Source organism: Mixophyes fleayi, chromosome 9 (assembly GCF_038048845.1).
Source record: "Mixophyes fleayi isolate aMixFle1 chromosome 9, aMixFle1.hap1, whole genome shotgun sequence".
NCBI classification, from domain to species: Eukaryota; Metazoa; Chordata; class Amphibia; order Anura; family Limnodynastidae; genus Mixophyes; species Mixophyes fleayi.
The window spans coordinates 10,600,521-10,621,804 of NC_134410.1; the positions used below are offsets into that span (position 1 = coordinate 10,600,521).

Sequence of the window (21,284 nt, forward strand, 5' to 3'; positions counted from 1 at the left end):
ATTCTAGAGCTCAGAGCGGTATTATTCACTCTAGTAAAGGCTCTTGTAAGGGTGAAGGCCTTAAAGATTCAGTTAGACAGTGCTATTGCTATATATCATCATGTGAGAGGTATGGGTTTCATACCTCCTCTTTTAGATTGGGCCATCTCTTGTCCTTTTTACAAGAAGGTCTTGACAGAGGCTTGAGACTTAGGTCTCTGAAATTTTAGATTGCTGCCCTGGCAGTCTACATTGGCTGTGCTACTCGAGATTCAGACAATTTTGCAGGGTGTGCTACACGTTCAACCTCCATATGTAACCCGAATAGCTCCTTGGGATGTAAATTTATTTCTCACAGCTTTGCAACATCCACCGTTTGAAGCATTAGAGTCTGTGGAGTTAAAATTCCTTACATAGAAAACCCTTTTCCTTGTAGTTGTTTCCTCAGAAAGTAGAGGCCCTGTGTTGGAAGCTTTGTCATGCAGATTTCCATTATTATATGTCATGAGGACAAGGCTGTTGCGTACCAAGCCATCTTTTCAGCCTAAGGTGGTGTCAAACTTCCACTTAAATTGAGAAATTGATAATCCAACTCGAATGACTTGATGTCACAGGTCCCCAATATATATGAACTAGTCCATGTGGTTTGGTTGAGTACTTGTAGGATGCTGGTAGTATCTTTTAAATAGCTTTGCTGTGTAGCAACTAGCTGTTGTAAAAACCTATTTATATAGTCTGATAAGTTTGACATTGGTTGAACGGAAACTGAACACTGAATACATCTGACCCTTGCCGGGTGCCGTCTACTTCCGCATTTGCCTTTCTGGTGCAGTCCAACAGCACCTAGGACTGCTGACATCAGGGTTTACCGGCTCTGGCTAGGAAAAGACTCTGCTTCTTTGGCGGCATTAGAGGAAGACACTATAGGGTAACATTGAGGATATTATACTTTTAACTGCTCCCACTGTTACATGCCTGCCAACGAGTTGTTTTTTTAATCTAACTCATAAAATTTAAGAAGAGCTATAATCATTAACCTACTGTGTAATCAGTGGGATCATTCTGTTGTTTGTGTCATAAGCCTTTTATTTTTACATTGTCTGGTTTTATCAAGGTACAAATTTTAGATATTTTTTATATTTTTGTTTTCTGGCATTTATTTCAATTATTCTATTTATTTATTATTATATTTTTTTTTTCACCTATCTCAATTCATGTTACATATTCCATTTTGATACCTTCACCACAAATTGCATTTTACATCCAATGCAAATCAGCGAACTTGCCAATAACTTCACTTCTTATTTATTTTGTGCTATAGCAATCTTTGTTTAGATTTGTATACGATTTTTTCTAATCTTCTCTTTAAATAATAAGTGAGATGAGCAGATCTTTAAAATATAATATTTCTATTCTGTATTAAAAGATATTATGCATATATACAGCCATTATTGGACGAAGCAGACATACGCCAAATGACAATCTGTATCTGGTTAACTCATTATTTTATAGAAAATGTTACTCATCATTGCCAAAATGATTACTTGTCCTTCCCAAACCAAACCTCTTGACCCACCTCAAAGCTGAAATTTCATCATTAAAGTGAAATGTTCTTGGAAGGGTCTTTTTGACCTTACTTTGAGCCAACATCTACCTGGCTTTGTCCGGTCATTGTGAAATAAGGGAGATAATGTAAATTTACAAAAAGTGTGTTTCTCATTCTAACTTGATGTTCTCCTCTAACTGTATTGAGCAAAAGGTCAGTACTTTTCCTCTTAAAAGCACAGGCACAAACTTAAATTAGTTCTGTAGTAGTAATATATGAGTTTGTAATTGATAATATAGGTTTTTGTTAATTATTACTTCAACAGATTGTAGACGCAGCATTATACTAGGGAACGCTCACTATTTCAAATATATTAAATCGCAATACTCAAGCCATTTTAAGGCAACACTAATATTGTTGTGGGCAGTTCAGTTTGTCCATGACATCTTTTCACTATACAGGCTGGTAGTAGGGAATTCACCAGCGGCTGCATCCTGGTGAATGAATGCTGCACTTGGAAGTCTTCTAGGATCTAGTGAAGGATATAGAGCTGCCAATGATCTGATTACATCCTGTTTCAGTTTACAAGATTCCTTTAAATTTTTCCAGGTCTCTGTATTGCACCCATGTCTCAAAGCTGAACTTGTTGGCAGTTACTTTCTGTTTTTCACTATTCCTCTGACTTGTCTCATCGTTTAGAACAGGCCTGTCCAACCTGCGGCCCTCCAGATGTTGTGAAACTACAAGTCCCAGCATGCCCTTCCAGCTATCAACAGGTTGTCTACTGGCAAAGCATGCTGGGCCTTGTAGTTTCACAACATCTGGAGGGCCGCAGGTTGGACAGGCCTGGTTTAGAAGGTAATATTGGAAGTATTGGCTCTGTTCATTAGCTTTGATTGAGTAGCTGTTTGAAATGATGATTCTTAGATGGGCTTATTACTGGGTCTGGATATCTTACACCTATTGGTGGGAGCATTGCAGCCATATTGATTCCAATTGTCCCCCGTCTCCTCCTTTTTTTGCAGACATTGTGATCCCACTTTTCCTTGTTTACCTGAAAGATAACTTTTCTTCACCATTTTTACCAGTAAGAAGATTCTCTGAGCTGGTGGTGCTCGCTCATTCATCTCCCTTGCTGTTTACTCATGATTATTAAGCAGTACTGCAACAGATGCCTCATTTCAAGTAGTTTGTGGATTACATATTAATCAGTAGTTGATCTTATCATCCCTGTGCCCCATCCATGGAACATGAAGGAGGTGGTGCTTCATTCTCTGGATGTTGTGCTCTGTCTACCTGACGATCTCTTCAAAAGCAGCAGTTATATTGGGGGATGTCTTTTTAAGGTGCATAAGAAGGAGCTGGGCTCACACAAGGCCTTTTTGACAATTGAGGAACCTGCTACTTACAGCCTTTTGGCTTATTTGACCCTTGAAGTAGGTTATTCCTGGGTGTATTCTGTATCATGTGTTGCCTCTTCCACCTAGCTGCCAGAATATTGTGTCCTCATTAGATATTCCAGCATCCTGTTGTCTGTGTTATACTGATTCTCCAGTTATCTGCAGACAGTTCCTGATCTCTGATTGTCTCCTGATCACTCCTACAGTTTATCTTCACTGTTGCTGTGTAATTACCATTAGTTATTCTGTTGGTTCCTGTTCCTAATTCCATCTCCTCTGCTTATTTCAGAAAAGAAGTCTGACTATAAGACCACCAGCTGTAAGTATTGTGTTATATGCTGCTGTGTTCCTTGTTCGCCACTCCCTGTGTTATAATCACATGTAGACATGTCATATATGTGATGTGAACATGTGTTGGGGATGACTGTTGCTGCCCCTAATCCCTCTATATACTTTAACCATTGTACAATGTGTGTGAGGGGCTGCTCTGTCTCTGTGGTGTATATAGTGTAATCATTGTACAATGTGTGTGAGGGGGCTGCTCTGTCTGTGTGGTGTATATAGTGTAATCATTGTACAATGTGTGTGAGGAGGCTGCTCTGTCTCTGTGGTGTATATAGTGTAATCATTGTACAATGTGTGTGAGGAGGCTGCTCTTTCTCTGTGGTGTATATAGTGTAATCATTGTACAATGTGTGTGAGGAGGCTGCTCTGTCTCTGTGGTGTATATAGTGTAATCATTGTACAATGTGTGTGAGGAGGCTGCTCTGTCTCTGTGGTGTATATAGTGTAATCATTGTACAATGTGTGTGAGGGGGCTGCTCTGTCTGTGTGGTGTATATAGTGTAATCATTGTACAATGTGTGTGAGGGGGCTGCTCTGTCTCTGTGATGTATATAGTGTAATCATTGTACAATGTGTGTGAGGGGGCTGCTCTGTCTCTGTGGTGTATATAGTGTAATCATTGTACAATGTGTGTGAGGGGGCTGCTCTGTCTGTGTGGTGTATATAGTGTAATCATTGTACAATGTGTGTGAGGGGGCTGCTCTGTCTCTGTGATGTATATAGTGTAATCATTGTACAATGTGTGTGATGGGCTGCTCTGTCTCTGTGGTGTATATAGTGTAATCATTGTACAATGTGTGTGAGGGGGCTGCTCTGTCTCTGTGGTGTATATAGTGTAATCATTGTACAATGTGTGTGAGGGGGCTGCTCTGTCTCTGTGGTGTATATAGTGTAATCATTGTACAATGTGTGTGAGGGGGCTGCTCTGTCTGTGGTGTATATAGTGTAATCATTGTACAATGTGTGTGAGGGGCTGCTCTGTCTCTGTGGTGTATATAGTGTAATCATTGTACAATGTGTGTGAGGAGGCTGCTCTGTCTCTGTGGTGTATATAGTGTAATCATTGTACAATGTGTGTGAGGGGGCTGCTCTGTCTGTGGTGTATATAGTGTAATCATTGTACAATGTGTGTGAGGAGGCTGCTCTGTCTCTGTGGTGTATATAGTGTAATCATTGTACAATGTGTGTGAGGGGGCTGCTCTGTGGTGTATATAGTGTAATCATTGTACAATGTGTGTGAGGAGGCTGCTCTGTCTCTGTGGTGTATATAGTGTAATCATTGTACAATGTGTGTGAGGAGGCTGCTCTGTCTCTGTGGTGTATATAGTGTAATCATTGTACAATGTGTGTGAGGAGGCTGCTCTGTCTCTGTGGTGTATATAGTGTAATCATTGTACAATGTGTGTGAGGAGGCTGCTCTGTCTCTGTGGTGTATATAGTGTAATCATTGTACAATGTGTGTGAGGAGGCTGCTCTGTCTCTGTGGTGTATATAGTGTAATCATTGTACAATGTGTGTGAGGGGGCTGCTCTGTCTCTGTGGTGTATATAGTGTAATCATTGTACAATGTGTGTGAGGAGGCTGCTCTGTCTCTGTGGTGTATATACTGTAATCATTGTACAATGTGTGTGAGGGGGCTGCTCTGTCTCTGTGGTGTATATAGTGTAATCATTGTACAATGTGTGTGAGGAGGCTGCTCTGTCTGTGTGGTGTATATAATGTAATCATTGTACAATGTGTGTGAGGAGGCTGCTCTGTCTCTGTGGTGTATATAGTGTAATCATTGTACAATGTGTGTGAGGGGGCTGCTCTGTCTGTGTGGTGTATATAGTGTAATCATTGTACAATGTGTGTGAGGAGGCTGCTCTGTCTCTGTGGTGTATATAGTGTAATCATTGTACAATGTGTGTGAGGGGGCTGCTCTGTCTCTGTGGTGTATATAGTGTAATCATTGTACAATGTGTGTGAGGAGGCTGCTCTGTCTCTGTGATGTATATAGTGTAATCATTGTACAATGTGTGTGAGGGGGCTGCTCTGTTTCTGTGATGTATATAGTGTAATCATTGTACAATGTGTGTGAGGGGACTGCTCTGTCTCTGGTGTATATAGTGTAATCATTGTACAATGTGTGTGAGGAGGCTGCTCTGTCTCTGTGGTGTATATAGTGTAATCATTGTACAATGTGTGTGAGGGGACTGCTCTGTCTCTGGTGTATATAGTGTAATCATTGTACAATGTGTGTGAGGGGGCTGCTCTGTCTCTGTGTGGTGTATATAGTGTAATCATTGTACAATGTGTGTGAGGGGGGCTGCTCTGTCTGTGTGGTGTATATAGTGTAATCATTGTACAATGTGTGTGAGGAGGCTGCTCTGTCTCTGGTGTATATAGTGTAATCATTGTACAATGTGTGTGAGGGGACTGCTCTGTCTCTGGTGTATATAGTGTAATCATTGTACAATGTGTGTGAGGGGACTGCTCTGTCTCTGGTGTATATAGTGTAATCATTGTACAATGTGTGTGAGGGGGCTGCTCTGTCTGTGTGGTGTATATAGTGTAATCATTGTACAATGTGTGTGAGGGGGCTGCTCTGTCTCTGGTGTATATAGTGTAATCATTGTACAATGTGTGTGAGGGGGCTGCTCTGTCTCTGGTGTATATAGTGTAATCATTGTACAATGTGTGTGAGGGGACTGCTCTGTCTCTGGTGTATATAGTGTAATCATTGTACAATGTGTGTGAGGGGGCTGCTCTGTCTCTGGTGTATATAGTGTAATCATTGTACAATGTGTGTGAGGAGGCTGCTCTGTCTCTGTGGTGTATATAGTGTAATCATTGTACAATGTGTGTGAGGAGGCTGCTCTGTCTCTGTGATGTATATAGTGTAATCATTGTACAATGTGTGTGAGGAGGCTGCTCTGTCTCTTTGGTGTATATAGTGTAATCATTGTACAATGTGTGTGAGGAGGCTGCTCTGTCTCTGTGGTGTATATAGTGTAATCATTGTACAATGTGTGTGAGGAGGCTGCTCTGTCTCTGTGATGTATATAGTGTAATCATTGTACAATGTGTGTGAGGAGGCTGCTCTGTCTCTGTGATGTATATAGTGTAATCATTGTACAATGTGTGTGAGGAGGCTGCTCTGTCTCTGTGGTGTATATAGTGTAATCATTGTACAATGTGTGTGAGGGGGCTGCTCTGTCTGTGTGGTGTATATAGTGTAATCATTGTACAATGTGTATGAGGGGGCTGCTCTGTCTGTGTGGTGTATATAGTGTAATCATTGTACAATGTGTGTGAGGGGGCTGCTCTGTCTCTGTGGTGTATATAGTGTAATCATTGTAAAATGTGTGTGAGGGGGCTGCTCTGTCTCTGTGGTGTATATAGTGTAATCATTGTACTATGTGTGTGAGGAGGCTGCTCTGTCTCTGTGGTGTATATAGTGTAATCATTGTACAATGTGTGTGAGAGGGCTGCTCTGTCTCTGTGGTGTATATAGTGTAATCATTGTACAATGTGTGTGAGGAGGCTGCTCTGTCTCTGTGGTGTATATAGTGTAATCATTGTACAATGTGTGTGAGGGGGGCTGCTCTGTCTCTGTGGTGTATATAGTGTAATCATTGTACAATGTGTGTGAGGGGGCTGCTCTGTCTGTGTGGTGTATATAGTGTAATCATTGTACTATGTGTGTGAGGAGGCTGCTCTGTCTCTGTGGTGTATATAGTGTAATCATTGTACAATGTGTGTGAGGGGGCTGCTCTGTCTCTGTGGTGTATATAGTGTAATCATTGTACAATGTGTGTGAGGGGGCTGCTCTGTCTCTGTGGTGTATATAGTGTAATCATTGTACAATGTGTGTGAGGAGGCTGCTCTGTCTCTGTGGTGTATATAGTGTAATCATTGTACAATGTGTGTGAGGGGGGCTGCTCTGTCTCTGTGGTGTATATAGTGTAATCATTGTACAATGTGTGTGAGGGGGCTGCTCTGTCTCTGTGGTGTATATAGTGTAATCATTGTACAATGTGTGTGAGGAGGCTGCTCTGTCTCTGTGGTGTATATAGTGTAATCATTGTACAATGTGTGTGAGGGGACTGCTCTGTCTCTGGTGTATATAGTGTAATCATTGTACAATGTGTGTGAGGAGGCTGCTCTGTCTCTGTGGTGTATATAGTGTAATCATTGTACAATGTGTGTGAGGAGGCTGCTCTGTCTGTGTGGTGTATATAGTGTAATCATTGTACAATGTGTGTGAGGAGGCTGCTCTGTCTCTTTGGTGTATATAGTGTAATCATTGTACAATGTGTGAGGGGGCTGCTCTGTCTGTGTGGTGTATATAGTGTAATCATTGTACAATGTGTGTGAGGAGGCTGCTCTGTCTCTGTGGTGTATATAGTGTAATCATTGTACAATGTGTGTGAGGGGGGCTGCTCTGTCTCTGTGGTGTATATAGTGTAATCATTGTACAATGTGTGTGAGGGGACTGCTCTGTCTCTGGTGTATATAGTGTAATCATTGTACAATGTGTGTGAGGAGGCTGCTCTGTCTCTGTGGTGTATATAGTGTAATCATTGTACAATGTGTGTGAGGAGGCTGCTCTGTCTCTGTGGTGTATATAGTGTAATCATTGTACAATGTGTGTGAGGGGGCTGCTCTGTCTGTTGTGTATATAGTGTAATCATTGTACAATGTGTGTGAGGGGGCTGCTCTGTCTCTGTGGTGTATATAGTGTAATCATTGTACAATGTGTGTGTGAGGGGACTGCTCTGTCTCTGTGGTGTATATAGTGTAATCATTGTACAATGTGTGTGAGGGGGCTGCTCTGTCTCTGTGATGTATATAGTGTAATCATTGTACAATGTGTGTGAGGGGGCTGCTCTGTCTCTGTGGTGTATATAGTGTAATCATTGTACAATGTGTGTGAGGAGGCTGCTCTGTCTCTGTGGTGTATATAGTGTAATCATTGTACAATGTGTGTGAGGGGGCTGCTCTGTCTCTGTGGTGTATATAGTGTAATCATTGTACAATGTGTGTGAGGAGGCTGCTCTGTCTCTGTGGTGTATATAGTGTAATCATTGTACAATGTGTGAGGGGGCTGCTCTGTCTCTGTGGTGTATATAGTGTAATCATTGTACAATGTGTGTGAGGAGGCTGCTCTGTCTCTGTGGTGTATATAGTGTAATCATTGTACAATGTGTGTGAGGAGGCTGCTCTGTCTGTGGTGTATATAGTGTAATCATTGTACAATGTGTGTGAGGGGGCTGCTCTGTCTCTGTGGTGTATATAGTGTAATCATTGTACAATGTGTGTGAGGGGGCTGCTCTGTCTCTGTGGTGTATATAGTGTAATCATTGTACAATGTGTGTGAGGGGCTGCTCTGTCTCTGTGGTGTATATAGTGTAATCATTGTACAATGTGTGTGAGGAGGCTGCTCTGTCTGTGTGGTGTATATAGTGTAATCATTGTACAATGTGTGTGAGGAGGCTGCTCTGTCTCTGGTGTATATAGTGTAATCATTGTACAATGTGTGTGAGGGGGCTGCTCTGTCTCTGTGATGTATATAGTGTAATCATTGTACAATGTGTGTGAGGGGGCTGCTCTGTCTCTGTGATGTATATAGTGTAATCATTGTACAATGTGTGTGAGGAGGCTGCTCTGTCTCTGTGGTGTATATAGTGTAATCATTGTACAATGTGTGTGAGGGGGGCTGCTCTGTCTCTGTGATGTATATAGTGTAATCATTGTACAATGTGTGTGAGGGGGCTGCTCTGTCTGTGGTGTATATAGTGTAATCATTGTACAATGTGTGTGAGGAGGCTGCTCTGTCTCTGTGTGGTGTATATAGTGTAATCATTGTACTATGTGTGTGAGGGGGCTGCTCTGTCTCTGTGGTGTATATAGTGTAATCATTGTACAATGTGTGTGAGGGGGCTGCTCTGTCTCTGTGGTGTATATAGTGTAATCATTGTACAATGTGTGTGAGGAGGCTGCTCTGTCTCTGTGGTGTATATAGTGTAATCATTGTACAATGTGTGTGAGGAGGCTGCTCTGTCTCTGTGGTGTATATAGTGTAATCATTGTACAATGTGTGTGAGGGGGCTGCTCTGTCTCTGTGGTGTATATAGTGTAATCATTGTACAATGTGTGTGAGGAGGCTGCTCTGTCTCTGTGGTGTATATAGTGTAATCATTGTACAATGTGTGTGAGGGGGCTGCTCTGTCTCTGTGGTGTATATAGTGTAATCATTGTACAATGTGTGTGAGGGGGCTGCTCTGTCTCTGTGGTGTATATAGTGTAATCATTGTACAATGTGTGTGAGGGGGCTGCTCTGTCTCTGTGGTGTATATAGTGTAATCATTGTACAATGTGTGTGAGGGGGCTGCTCTGTCTCTGTTGTGTATATAGTGTAATCATTGTACAATGTGTGTGAGGAGGCTGCTCTGTCTCTGTGGTGTATATAGTGTAATCATTGTACAATGTGTGTGAGGGGGGCTGCTCTGTCTCTGTGATGTATATAGTGTAATCATTGTACAATGTGTGTGAGGGGGCTGCTCTGTCTGTGGTGTATATAGTGTAATCATTGTACAATGTGTGTGAGGGGGCTGCTCTGTCTCTGTGGTGTATATAGTGTAATCATTGTACAATGTGTGTGAGGGGACTGCTCTGTCTCTGTGGTGTATATAGTGTAATCATTGTACAATGTGTGTGAGGGGACTGCTCTGTCTGTGTGGTGTATATAGTGTAATCATTGTACAATGTGTGTGAGGAGGCTGCTCTGTCTCTGTGGTGTATATAGTGTAATCATTGTACAATGTGTGTGAGGAGGCTGCTCTGTCTCTGTGGTGTATATAGTGTAATCATTGTACAATGTGTGTGAGGAGGCTGCTCTGTCTCTGTGGTGTATATAGTGTAATCATTGTACAATGTGTGTGAGGAGGCTGCTCTGTCTCTGTGGTGTATATAGTGTAATCATTGTACAATGTGTGTGAGGAGGCTGCTCTGTCTCTGTGGTGTATATAGTGTAATCATTGTACAATGTGTGTGAGGAGGCTGCTCTGTCTCTGTGGTGTATATAGTGTAATCATTGTACAATGTGTGTGAGGGGGCTGCTCTGTCTCTGTGGTGTATATAGTGTAATCATTGTACAATGTGTGTGAGGGGGCTGCTCTGTCTCTGTGGTGTATATAGTGTAATCATTGTACAATGTGTGTGAGGAGGGCTGCTCTGTCTCTGTGATGTATATAGTGTAATCATTGTACAATGTGTGTGAGGGGGCTGCTCTGTCTGTGGTGTATATAGTGTAATCATTGTACAATGTGTGTGAGGGGGCTGCTCTGTCTCTGTGGTGTATATAGTGTAATCATTGTACAATGTGTGTGAGGGGACTGCTCTGTCTCTGTGGTGTATATAGTGTAATCATTGTACAATGTGTGTGAGGGGACTGCTCTGTCTGTGTGGTGTATATAGTGTAATCATTGTACAATGTGTGTGAGGGGACTGCTCTGTCTCTGTGGTGTATATAGTGTAATCATTGTACAATGTGTGTGAGGGGCTGCTCTGTCTCTGTGGTGTATATAGTGTAATCATTGTACAATGTGTGTGAGGGGGCTGCTCTGTCTCTGTGGTGTATATAGTGTAATCATTGTACAATGTGTGTGAGGAGGCTGCTCTGTCTCTGTGGTGTATATAGTGTAATCATTGTACAATGTGTGTGAGGGGGCTGCTCTGTCTCTGTGGTGTATATAGTGTAATCATTGTACAATGTGTGTGAGGAGGCTGCTCTGTCTCTGTGGTGTATATAGTGTAATCATTGTACAATGTGTGTGAGGGGGCTGCTCTGTCTCTGTGGTGTATATAGTGTAATCATTGTACAATGTGTGTGAGGGGACTGCTCTGTCTCTGTGGTGTATATAGTGTAATCATTGTACAATGTGTGTGAGGAGGCTGCTCTGTCTCTGTGGTGTATATAGTGTAATCATTGTACAATGTGTGTGAGGGGGCTGCTCTGTCTCTGTGGTGTATATAGTGTAATCATTGTACAATGTGTGTGAGGAGGCTGCTCTGACTCTGTGGTGTATATAGTGTAATCATTGTACAATGTGTGTGAGGAGGCTGCTCTGTCTCTGTGGTGTATATAGTGTAATCATTGTACAATGTGTGTGAGGGGGCTGCTCTGTCTCTGTGGTGTATATAGTGTAATCATTGTACAATGTGTGTGAGGGGGCTGCTCTGTCTCTGTGGTGTATATAGTGTAATCATTGTACAATGTGTGTGAGGGGGCTGCTCTGTCTGTGTGGTGTATATAGTGTAATCATTGTACAATGTGTGTGAGGAGGCTGCTCTGTCTCTGTGGTGTATATAGTGTAATCATTGTACAATGTGTGTGAGGGGGCTGCTCTGTCTCTGTGGTGTATATAGTGTAATCATTGTACAATGTGTGTGAGGAGGCTGCTCTGTCTCTGTGGTGTATATAGTGTAATCATTGTACAATGTGTGTGAGGAGGCTGCTCTGTCTCTGTGGTGTATATAGTGTAATCATTGTACAATGTGTGTGAGGGGGCTGCTCTGTCTCTGTGGTGTATATAGTGTAATCATTGTACAATGTGTGTGAGGAGGCTGCTCTGTCTCTGTGGTGTATATAGTGTAATCATTGTACAATGTGTGTGAGGAGGCTGCTCTGTCTGTGTGGTGTATATAGTGTAATCATTGTACAATGTGTGTGAGGAGGCTGCTCTGTCTCTGTGGTGTATATAGTGTAATCATTGTACAATGTGTGTGAGGGGGCTGCTCTGTCTCTGTGGTGTATATAGTGTAATCATTGTACAATGTGTGTGAGGGGGCTGCTCTGTCTCTGTGGTGTATATAGTGTAATCATTGTACAATGTGTGTGAGGAGGCTGCTCTGTCTCTGTGGTGTATATAGTGTAATCATTGTACAATGTGTGTGAGGAGGCTGCTCTGTCTCTGTGGTGTATATAGTGTAATCATTGTACAATGTGTGTGAGGGGGCTGCTCTGTCTCTGTGGTGTATATAGTGTAATCATTGTACAATGTGTGTGAGGGGGCTGCTCTGTCTCTGTTGTGTATATACTGTAATTATTATACAAGATAAACATTGTTTGATCCTCTTACAGCCTCAGACAAGACCTCTGACTCCAACAACCTAGAGAAAGCCTGAGTGTAAGTTACTGAACAATATTTGAGATTCTCACACATGAACATGATTGAAATACAGTGTTGGTGTAATGTATTGGGATAGAGATGTGGAATTAGTAAATGTGGTGTTACACATCTATGTCTGTCTCCATTATTAGAATGAAAGAGGTTATGTGATGGAAGCTGTAACTAAGAACACTCATCTGAGTCTGCGTGAAGTGTGTCTGACGTGGTCTTACTAGCAATGATTAAATTCTCCTTTTTGATATGACACAATTGCTATTAATTCCAAAACGGCCACCACCAAGATTTGGTATCACAGACCACGTTGTAAGAAAATCTTACTTGCTCCCCTTACTCAAAATGCAATCACAATTTATATCCAACTACAATTAAACTTTTAATCAACCATAGTTATAATTAGCCAAATAATACCCTGTATTTCAGTTATGTAGTGTTTATATTAATATCCAAGCTATCCAGCACTTGAATTTGTTAAGAACACAAAGGCAGAACATTATTAAATTCAATTTAATACTGCGAAATAGCCACAATGCTTATGGTAAAAAAGGATGATAATAATAATATGACATACAACATTAAAATGCAAAACAAGCTACTTTAAAATAAAAGGCTAAAATCCAGACATGGAAATGTTTCAACTGTCCCTGCAGAATTGTGGATCATACTCCAAACAGCTTGGCCTCTGGGTAAAATTAACATTGTGCATTAGTCTCAGGAATTAATAAAAAAACATTTTTACCCTTCGACCCCCACACCCCCTTTTTTTGTGTGACGTCACTTGGGGGGGGGGGGGTGTGTATGTGTGTATACCAATGGGAATATGGCACTTCTATGCAAACCAGATTTCTTACTCATGCATTTTTATACCGAAATATATTTTGATCTCATACATCATAGAAATATAATTGTGTTTTAAATAAACAGGTTTCAGAATTACACACAGATAAGTACCAAACATGAATGTGACAGATCTAATATTTGGAGAGATTTTCTCTATTAGTGACTTGTCTGGTCTCACTGTGCTGCAGAACAATAAGTAGCTGACTATATAATAGCAAATATTAATCATTATGTCTATATTTATATCTGTTATGTCACAAGGACAGTGCGGGAACAGAGTAATAGAGGTTGGCATTAGGTGAGCCATCTTTTCTCGCTGTAAGAACCCACATGTATTAATATATTAGCTTTTTATGACTGACGTGAAGTGGCCATAGCCAGCATATATCTGTAGTTCAGTTCTTGTCCTCTCTCTAATATTTACTGTGTTTGTGCCTTTTTGTAAGATGAACGAATAATTGACTATTCCTATGTATTCTAATAGATACATATTATCTAATATATATTATTAGTGATTTGTTCTCTGCTGTATAAATGTCAGACAGACGAGTTCACAATTGATTGTTGAGCATATGAGGAATCAATGTTATTTAGATAATTAGTTTAGACGTATTTAGACCACTGTGAAAGCGTCTTTTGTTATTTAGAGTTTATATTCTTTGTCATTGTAGATCCAGAATTCACAAAGATGAGAAATACTGAGGCCTCCGCTGCCATAGACCGGGCAGATTCCCAACACTACTGGTTTTCTGCTTGTTGTTATTAATACTTTGAATGCTGTGTAATATATAGGGAACCTGTCATATACAGTAACTCAGTTTATATATAACAAGTGTCCTGATCCTTAAATGGAAACCTGGACACTATATGAAGGTTACTCCGCCCCTAACATGATAACCCCTCCCACTTGTTACTTTCACCGTTACCTCATTACTGCTGCTGAGTCCTCCAGTCACAGAGGATGCTGGGTAATATAGATCTCATAGTGATATTCAAATGTAGTCAAAATTTATGAGTACAGGTGGCCGCTGATTGGACGGGTCCTGCGGTCATCAAGTCAGGTGATGTCCCTGCTTAAATATTCAATTGACTACTTTTGAACAGCACTGTGTGCTCTCTATTAGCCACATGATCCTCTGTGCCTGGGGGCTGTGCAGACGTGTTCATGTATCAGGTGTCCAGTATTCTTATGTGTAGTGTTATTCTATCCAGTGCCCAGTATTCTTGTATGAAGTGTTATTATATCCAGTATCCAGTATTCTTATGTGTAGTGTTATTATATCCAGTGCTCAGTATTCTTGTATGAAGTGTTATTATATCCAGTATACAGTATTCTTATGTGTAGTGTTATTATATCCAGTGCCCAGTATTCTTGTATGAAGTGTTATTATATCCAGTATCCATTATCCTTATGTGTAGTGTTATTATATCCAGTGCTCAGTATTCTTGTATGAAGTGTTATTATATCCAGTATCCAGTATTCTTATGTGTAGTGTTAGTTATTATATTCAGTGCCCAGTATTCTTGTATGAAGTGTTATTATATCCAGTATCCAGTATTCTTATGTGTAGTGTTATTATATCCAATGCTCAGTATTCTTGTATGAAGTGTTATTATATCCAGTATACAGTATTCTTATGTGTAGTGTTATTATATCCAGTGCCCAGTATTCTTGTATGAAGTGTTATTATATCCAGTATCCATTATCCTTATGTGTAGTGTTATTATATCCAGTGCTCAGTATTCTTGTATGAAGTGTTATTATATCCAGTGTCCAGTATTCTTATGTGTAGTGTTAGTTATTATATTCAGTGCCCAGTATTCTTGTATGAAGTGTTATTATATCCAGTATCCAGTATTCTTATGTGTAGTGTTATTATATCCAGTGCGCAGTATTTTTGTATGAAGTGTTATTATATCCAGTATTCTTATATCTAGTGTTCATATATGAAGTGTCCAGCAGCATTCTTATATGAAGTGTTATTATATCCAGTTTCCAGCATTCTTATATGAAGTGTTATTATATCCAGTGTCCATTGTTCTTATATCAAATATATATAGTCCGAAAAAAAAGCTTTTCTTCTTTTGGTCTTCAGCCCTCAGTTACACTGATAGAACCAGCTTGGCATTCTGTTGTTTGGTGAGACTATACAATCCACATATCCTCTGAGGATCATCATCATCAACACCATTTATTTATATAGCGCCACTAATTCCGCAGCGCTGTACAGAGAACTCACTCACATCAGTCCCTGCCCCATTGGGGTTTACAGTCTAAATTCCCTAACACACACACAGACTACGGTCAATTTGTTAGCAGCCAATTCACCTACCAGTATGTTTTTGGAGTGTAGGAGGAAACCGGAGCACCTGGAGGAAACCCACGCAAACACAGGGAGAACATGCAAACTCCTCACAGATAAGACCATAGACAGAAATTGAACTCATGACCCCAGTGCTGTAAGGCAGAAGTGCTAACCATTACGCCACCATGCTGATATTGCCTAGATGGTTATAAAACTGGTCAGGAAATCTTTATGACATTCTGTTGGAGTTTATGAAAGGGTCAAACATCTGTATTGCTATTTACATTGTGAATTGGACATCCATGCTTTTGTCATCAGTTGCAGTATAACCTGGTATCAGAGGTAAACCACGGTGGGGCCTCTCTGCAGCTCACCCTTTGGCTGGAACTGCCTCTTTTTCACAAGATCGAGACGGGCTACCAGTGAGTATATTGGTGAAGCTAATTACACCTAGATGTCGGTCACAGCACAGACCCGGGCCTGTCGCTGCTTGAGGCTGCATCTGATCCCTGCCAGGCAGATGATTTCAACTGTTCAGTTTTCCTTGCAAGAGGCTTCAGCCCTAACCTTTGGAATAAGGAACTTAATCAACACAATACTGCATTTTACATATACTTAAGCAAGAATACCCATTGCTATAGAATACATATCTGTTTGTACAGACTTATGACTTGAAATAATCTCATGGTTTATGCTCGTTCATAGGACTTGAGGAGAGACTTATTTCATACCACAAAGTAAAGATTAAAATCAACCGGAAAACGGATTTTCAATGAACATCAAGTTATATGTGAATTATGGTGCTGATCCGTTTATGTCGCCCTATTTTCAGCTGATACTTAGGACAACCGCAAGTATCGGGTTTTTTTTTTTCATTTTCACTTTTTACTGATCAGTTTTTTGATTTCTGGACCCCGCCATTGCCACCATCAGGACGGATAATCAGTTTCATTACTCACAATTAGGAATTTGGACATTATGTACCTGTTGTGACCAATACAACATTAGCATTAGCAGTTTTTATCAATACCTCAATCGTTGATGTCAGCGGACTGTGCTTTGACTCACCATTTATTGTTTTATTGTTTAATGTGTTTTTATGCTTTTTACTTGTCAGATTAAAATATTTGCCTATATTATTCCATCCTTATGTTCACATTATTCCATAATTGTAGGGTCTAATCCACACAATCATCACCATATTCAGTTACATTATAACGTTTTTTTTTTATTTTTATTTTTTTTCCTTTGCTTACTCGAGCGCTGATATCCTTTATTTTGTGTCTCTATTTGGGGAGTGGACTCTCCCTTATCTAGCCGCTGAGTATTATACCCTTTCAAGATATATAGAAAATATACTACTAGCTATGCGCACCCCTTTTCTCTATTCAGCTGAGACTTAGATAAAAGGACATTACACAGAGAAACCATGTGATACTTCGGATAATAGAAAACCAGAAACATTGTATTACTGTATATGAGCATGCTCATAATTATAATGATATTCAAGCAGCATAAAGTGATTGTTAATATATTTATATTTGTATTGATTATAAAGTGTGTACTTATTTTATATTCACTGTGTTGGTACTATAATATTTAAAAGTTTGGCCATCCTCAGCACAGTGTTTTTTCATGGTATTCTAGTATTGTCTTTGGCAAGTCAGGGACATGCACTATTCCCTGCAATCCTCCAATCTTTATGAAATATTTTGGATGAATTGGGTTAAACTGTGACAATTATAGAGACATGGGGGTAAATATTTCAAGCTGCAATCTTTCGGCGAGTTTGAAAAGTGGAGATGTTGCCTATAGCAACCAATCAGATTCTAGCTGTCATTTTGTAGAATGTACAAAATAAATGATAACTAGGGGCCTGATTCATTAAGGGTCTTAACTTAAGAAACTTCTTATTTAAGACTCCTGGACAAAACCATGTTACAATGCAAGGGGTGCAAATTAGTATTCTGTTTTGCACATAAGTTAAATACTGGCTGTTTTTTCATGTAGCACACAAATATCAACTTTAAATTTCAGTGTACAAATAAGCTGTCAAGTATTTGTGTGCTACATGAAAAAACAGTCAGTATTTAACTTATGTGCAAAACAGAAAACTAATTTGCACCCCTTGCATTGTAACATTTTTTTGTCCAGGAGACTGAAATAAGAAGTTTCTTAAGTTAAGATCCTTAATGAATCAGGCCCTAGAATCTGACTAGTTGTTATAGGGGAAATCCGTTGGAAAATCGCAGCTCGATCAATTTACCCCATAGAGTGCACATTAGGAAATCCTTTGCTTTTTACACTAATAGAACCAGTCAGTCATTGTGTAAAACAAATTATTTGCCCATGTGTCTTAATTTCATAAAAGGATACTTCTGATTTTCCTCTTTATTGAACAATATTTCTCATATACAAAATGGGAGAACAAAAAAAAATATATATATTTATATATATATATATATAGTGAAGTCCTAGTATTATAATCTTATAATAATCTTTTTTTTATTGCACTCACATATTAGAATAATAAACTTTCATATACCGTATATACTCGAGTATAAGTCGACCCGAATATAAGCCGAGGCACCTAATTTTACTACATAAAACTGGGAAAACTTATTGACTCGAGTATAAACCTAGGGTGGAAAAGAGCGCTAATTTAAAAACCTAAATAAAAATGATAGGTTCAATCTATGAAATCATTTTTAGCTAGAAGACAAGGAACATTCATAAATGATTATAAAATCATTGGGTAGAACCTAACCTAAATAAAGGGGTATATAAGGGGTAGGGATATAAATGTATGAACATGGTGGCTGTATTGTTTGTTCATTATGTAATTGCACTGTAAATTAAAAAAAACGAGAGAGAGAGATTTCACTTACCCGACAGTGGAACGCATATGCGTTCCAACAACAGGAAGTTCGGCATTTGGAACGCAAGTTTGCGTTCCAAATGCCGAACTTCCTGTTGTTGGAACGCATATGCAGAAGTTGACAGCCGAGGGACCGGACACCAGGTAAGTTCACCCGTGTATAAGCCGAGTGCCCTTTTTCAGCATACAAAAGTATGCTGAAAAACTTGGCTTATACACGAGTATATACGGTAAGTGTTATTTTCACAGTCACAGTTTTCTCCAGCTCTATCTGCTACTGCATCTGTTGTGATCTTGTTGTACAACTTACACAACCATCTTTACTAGTTACCAAACTTTCTCACTACTCCTTTGGAGAGGGCCTAGGCTGTTTTGTGTAGTGTATGATTTTTCATCAAGAATTTAACTTTGTAAATATTTATGTACCCAACTAAAACCAGGCGGCTTTCTAGCTACTACATTAGACTCTCTGGACTCCCGCATGGAGGTCACTGTGGTCTTTGGTGGAGACTTATATTGGTTCCATGGATACATATGAGAGACCCTTATAAATATTCAGTCTGGATTGGTTAAAGGGGCAGGAGCTGGATTACCTCCTGCCAAGCTAGTGTTTTACACTGAAATATATTATTATTCCATCTGTACCTTTCTGGGTATCATTAGTACCTCAAACTAGTGTATGTAACGGTCGTTTTTAAGACTTCCTGAATTAATAAACATCACTGCTCAAGGAACCCGCTTTGATGCCTGCTGTAATTCCTGTGACCTACAGATTAGACCCAATATAATCCATTATCCAGCTGTTCTGAGGTTGGGACCCAGCATTCCAGTACCAACGCTCTGCCCGCTACCTGCAGCTCTGGCCCGTGTGATAGGCCAGGGGGAACCATCCACAGCAACCCTGATCTATAGGCAAGAGGTCAAGGGTACCAGCCCAGGCATATGTTAGGAACTTACCTTGTCCCCGTTCCGCTGCGCTGTCAGCGGGAGCTGACAGCGGTGTCCATATCTTCAGCGCTGCTTCTGTTAGCGCTGCCGCACTTCCTGCTTCTCTCTGCTGCTGATCATGTGACTCCTGGGCGGGTAATTCAAACTACTATATCTTCCCTGCTCTGACACGCTGCCTGTGTCAGAGCAATGTGTTTCCTGTTCCTGGCTACAGTTCCTGTGTCCTGACTCCTGTGATCCTGCTCCCTGTTTACCCCTCTATTCCTCCTACTCCTGTGTACCTACCTGGCTGTGACCGACTATTCTCTGGATCTCCCTCTGGCACCGTATACCTGATACCTTCTGTGTACCGACCCGGCTGTGTTACCGACTATTCTCTGGATCTCCCTCTGGCACCGTATACCTGATACCTTCTGTGTACCGACCCGGCTGTGTTACCGACTATTCTCTGGATCCTGCCACGCACCCATTGCCTCCGTGCATCTACCGGTTACTGTTCCAGACCTACTACGCCTGGAATTCACGGTTAGTGCCTGTACTTGCACCGCATTGTCTATTTTCTTGTCTGCCTGCCATCACTTAGAACTTTCTCCCTTACGTCAGTAGGCTAATCTGGGGGCCGCGACCTGCGGTTCTTCGGCAGCTAAGCCCACACTACCTTGCGGTGGTTCTTGGTGAAGACCGGAAGGCCGTTAGACTCCGCGCCCTAGGTAAGCCTGTGCTAATACTGACTAAGGCATCAAGATCGTAACAGTTTGCTCTGCCCCCTTATCTAACTGATGGAAGCGACAGGGAATCCCACTGCGAGAGTACTACTGGATAACTTAGCGGCTCAGGTTGAGGAACAGGGGAAAAATCAAGAACAGTTATTACAGATTTTGCAGACTCTGTCTAACAGGTTGGATACGCTCCAAGCAGCTCAGGTGGCAGCTCCTAATCCTCCACCTGCTCCGGCCCCACAGCCTGCCCCCGCTCCAAGCGGTTCAGCTGTATCTGCTCCCACCACCTCTCAACTCCGCATACCTAACCCACCCAAGTTCAATGGGGATCCTAAGGAATGCCGAGGCTTCTTGAACCAGTGTGCTATTCAATTCGAACTTTTGCCCGGGAACTTTCCCACACAGAAAACTAAAGTCGCCTATATTATTTCCTTATTGTCTGGTCAAGCGCTTGCCTGGGCTTCTCCTCTCTGGGAACATGATGACCCCATTCTCCATAATTGTGCCACTTTCTTGGAAACCTTCAGACGCATCTTTGATGAACCCGGACGAGTCTCCAGTGCAGCTTCTGGACTCCTCCGTCTGCGCCAGGGTACCCTTACTCTGGGCCAGTATGCCCTTCAATTTCGCACTATGGCGGCCGAACTTCGTTGGAACAATGAAGCTTTAGTGGCCACATTTTGGCAAGGCTTGTCCGATCGTATTAAGGACGAGCTAGCAGCCCGAGAGTTACCCACTACCCTGGATGCTTTGATCTCTCTCTGTAACCAGATTGATATACGTTTCCGTGAACGCACTCAGGAGAGAGAGAGTTCCCGTCGATCTACTTTCCGTTTGGCTCCTCGCTTCCAAAGTCCTATTACACCGGAGGAAGAGCCTATGCAGTTGGGAAGTGCACGTTTATCCCAGGAGGAAAGAGAGAGGCGGTTCAAGAATCGTTTATGCCTTTATTGCGGGGAACCCGGTCATGTCCTGAGTCAATGTGGGAAGCGCCCGGGAAACGATCGGACCTAACTGATGACGGAGAGACTAAGTTAGGTATGAACATTCTCTCTCCTATGGATTCTAGTTTTTCTATCCAAGTTATTCTGCAATATACTGATAAACAATTGTCTCTTCCAGCGCTTATTGACTCCGGTGCAGCGGGGAA

General features: G+C 41.1%; 1 protein-coding gene across 1 annotated transcript in view; it reads left to right on the plus strand.

Annotated features, from left to right (window-relative positions):
• Positions 1 to 21,284, plus strand: part of LOC142101917 (putative HLA class I histocompatibility antigen, alpha chain H) — a 162,146-nt gene that overhangs the window by 21,462 nt on the left and 119,400 nt on the right. The window contains exons 6-7 of the mRNA XM_075186360.1: positions 3,215 to 3,244; positions 13,955 to 14,003. Of these exons, the coding sequence (XP_075042461.1) occupies positions 3,215 to 3,244; positions 13,955 to 14,003 (79 nt within the window). The remainder of the gene's footprint in view (positions 1 to 3,214; positions 3,245 to 13,954; positions 14,004 to 21,284) is intronic.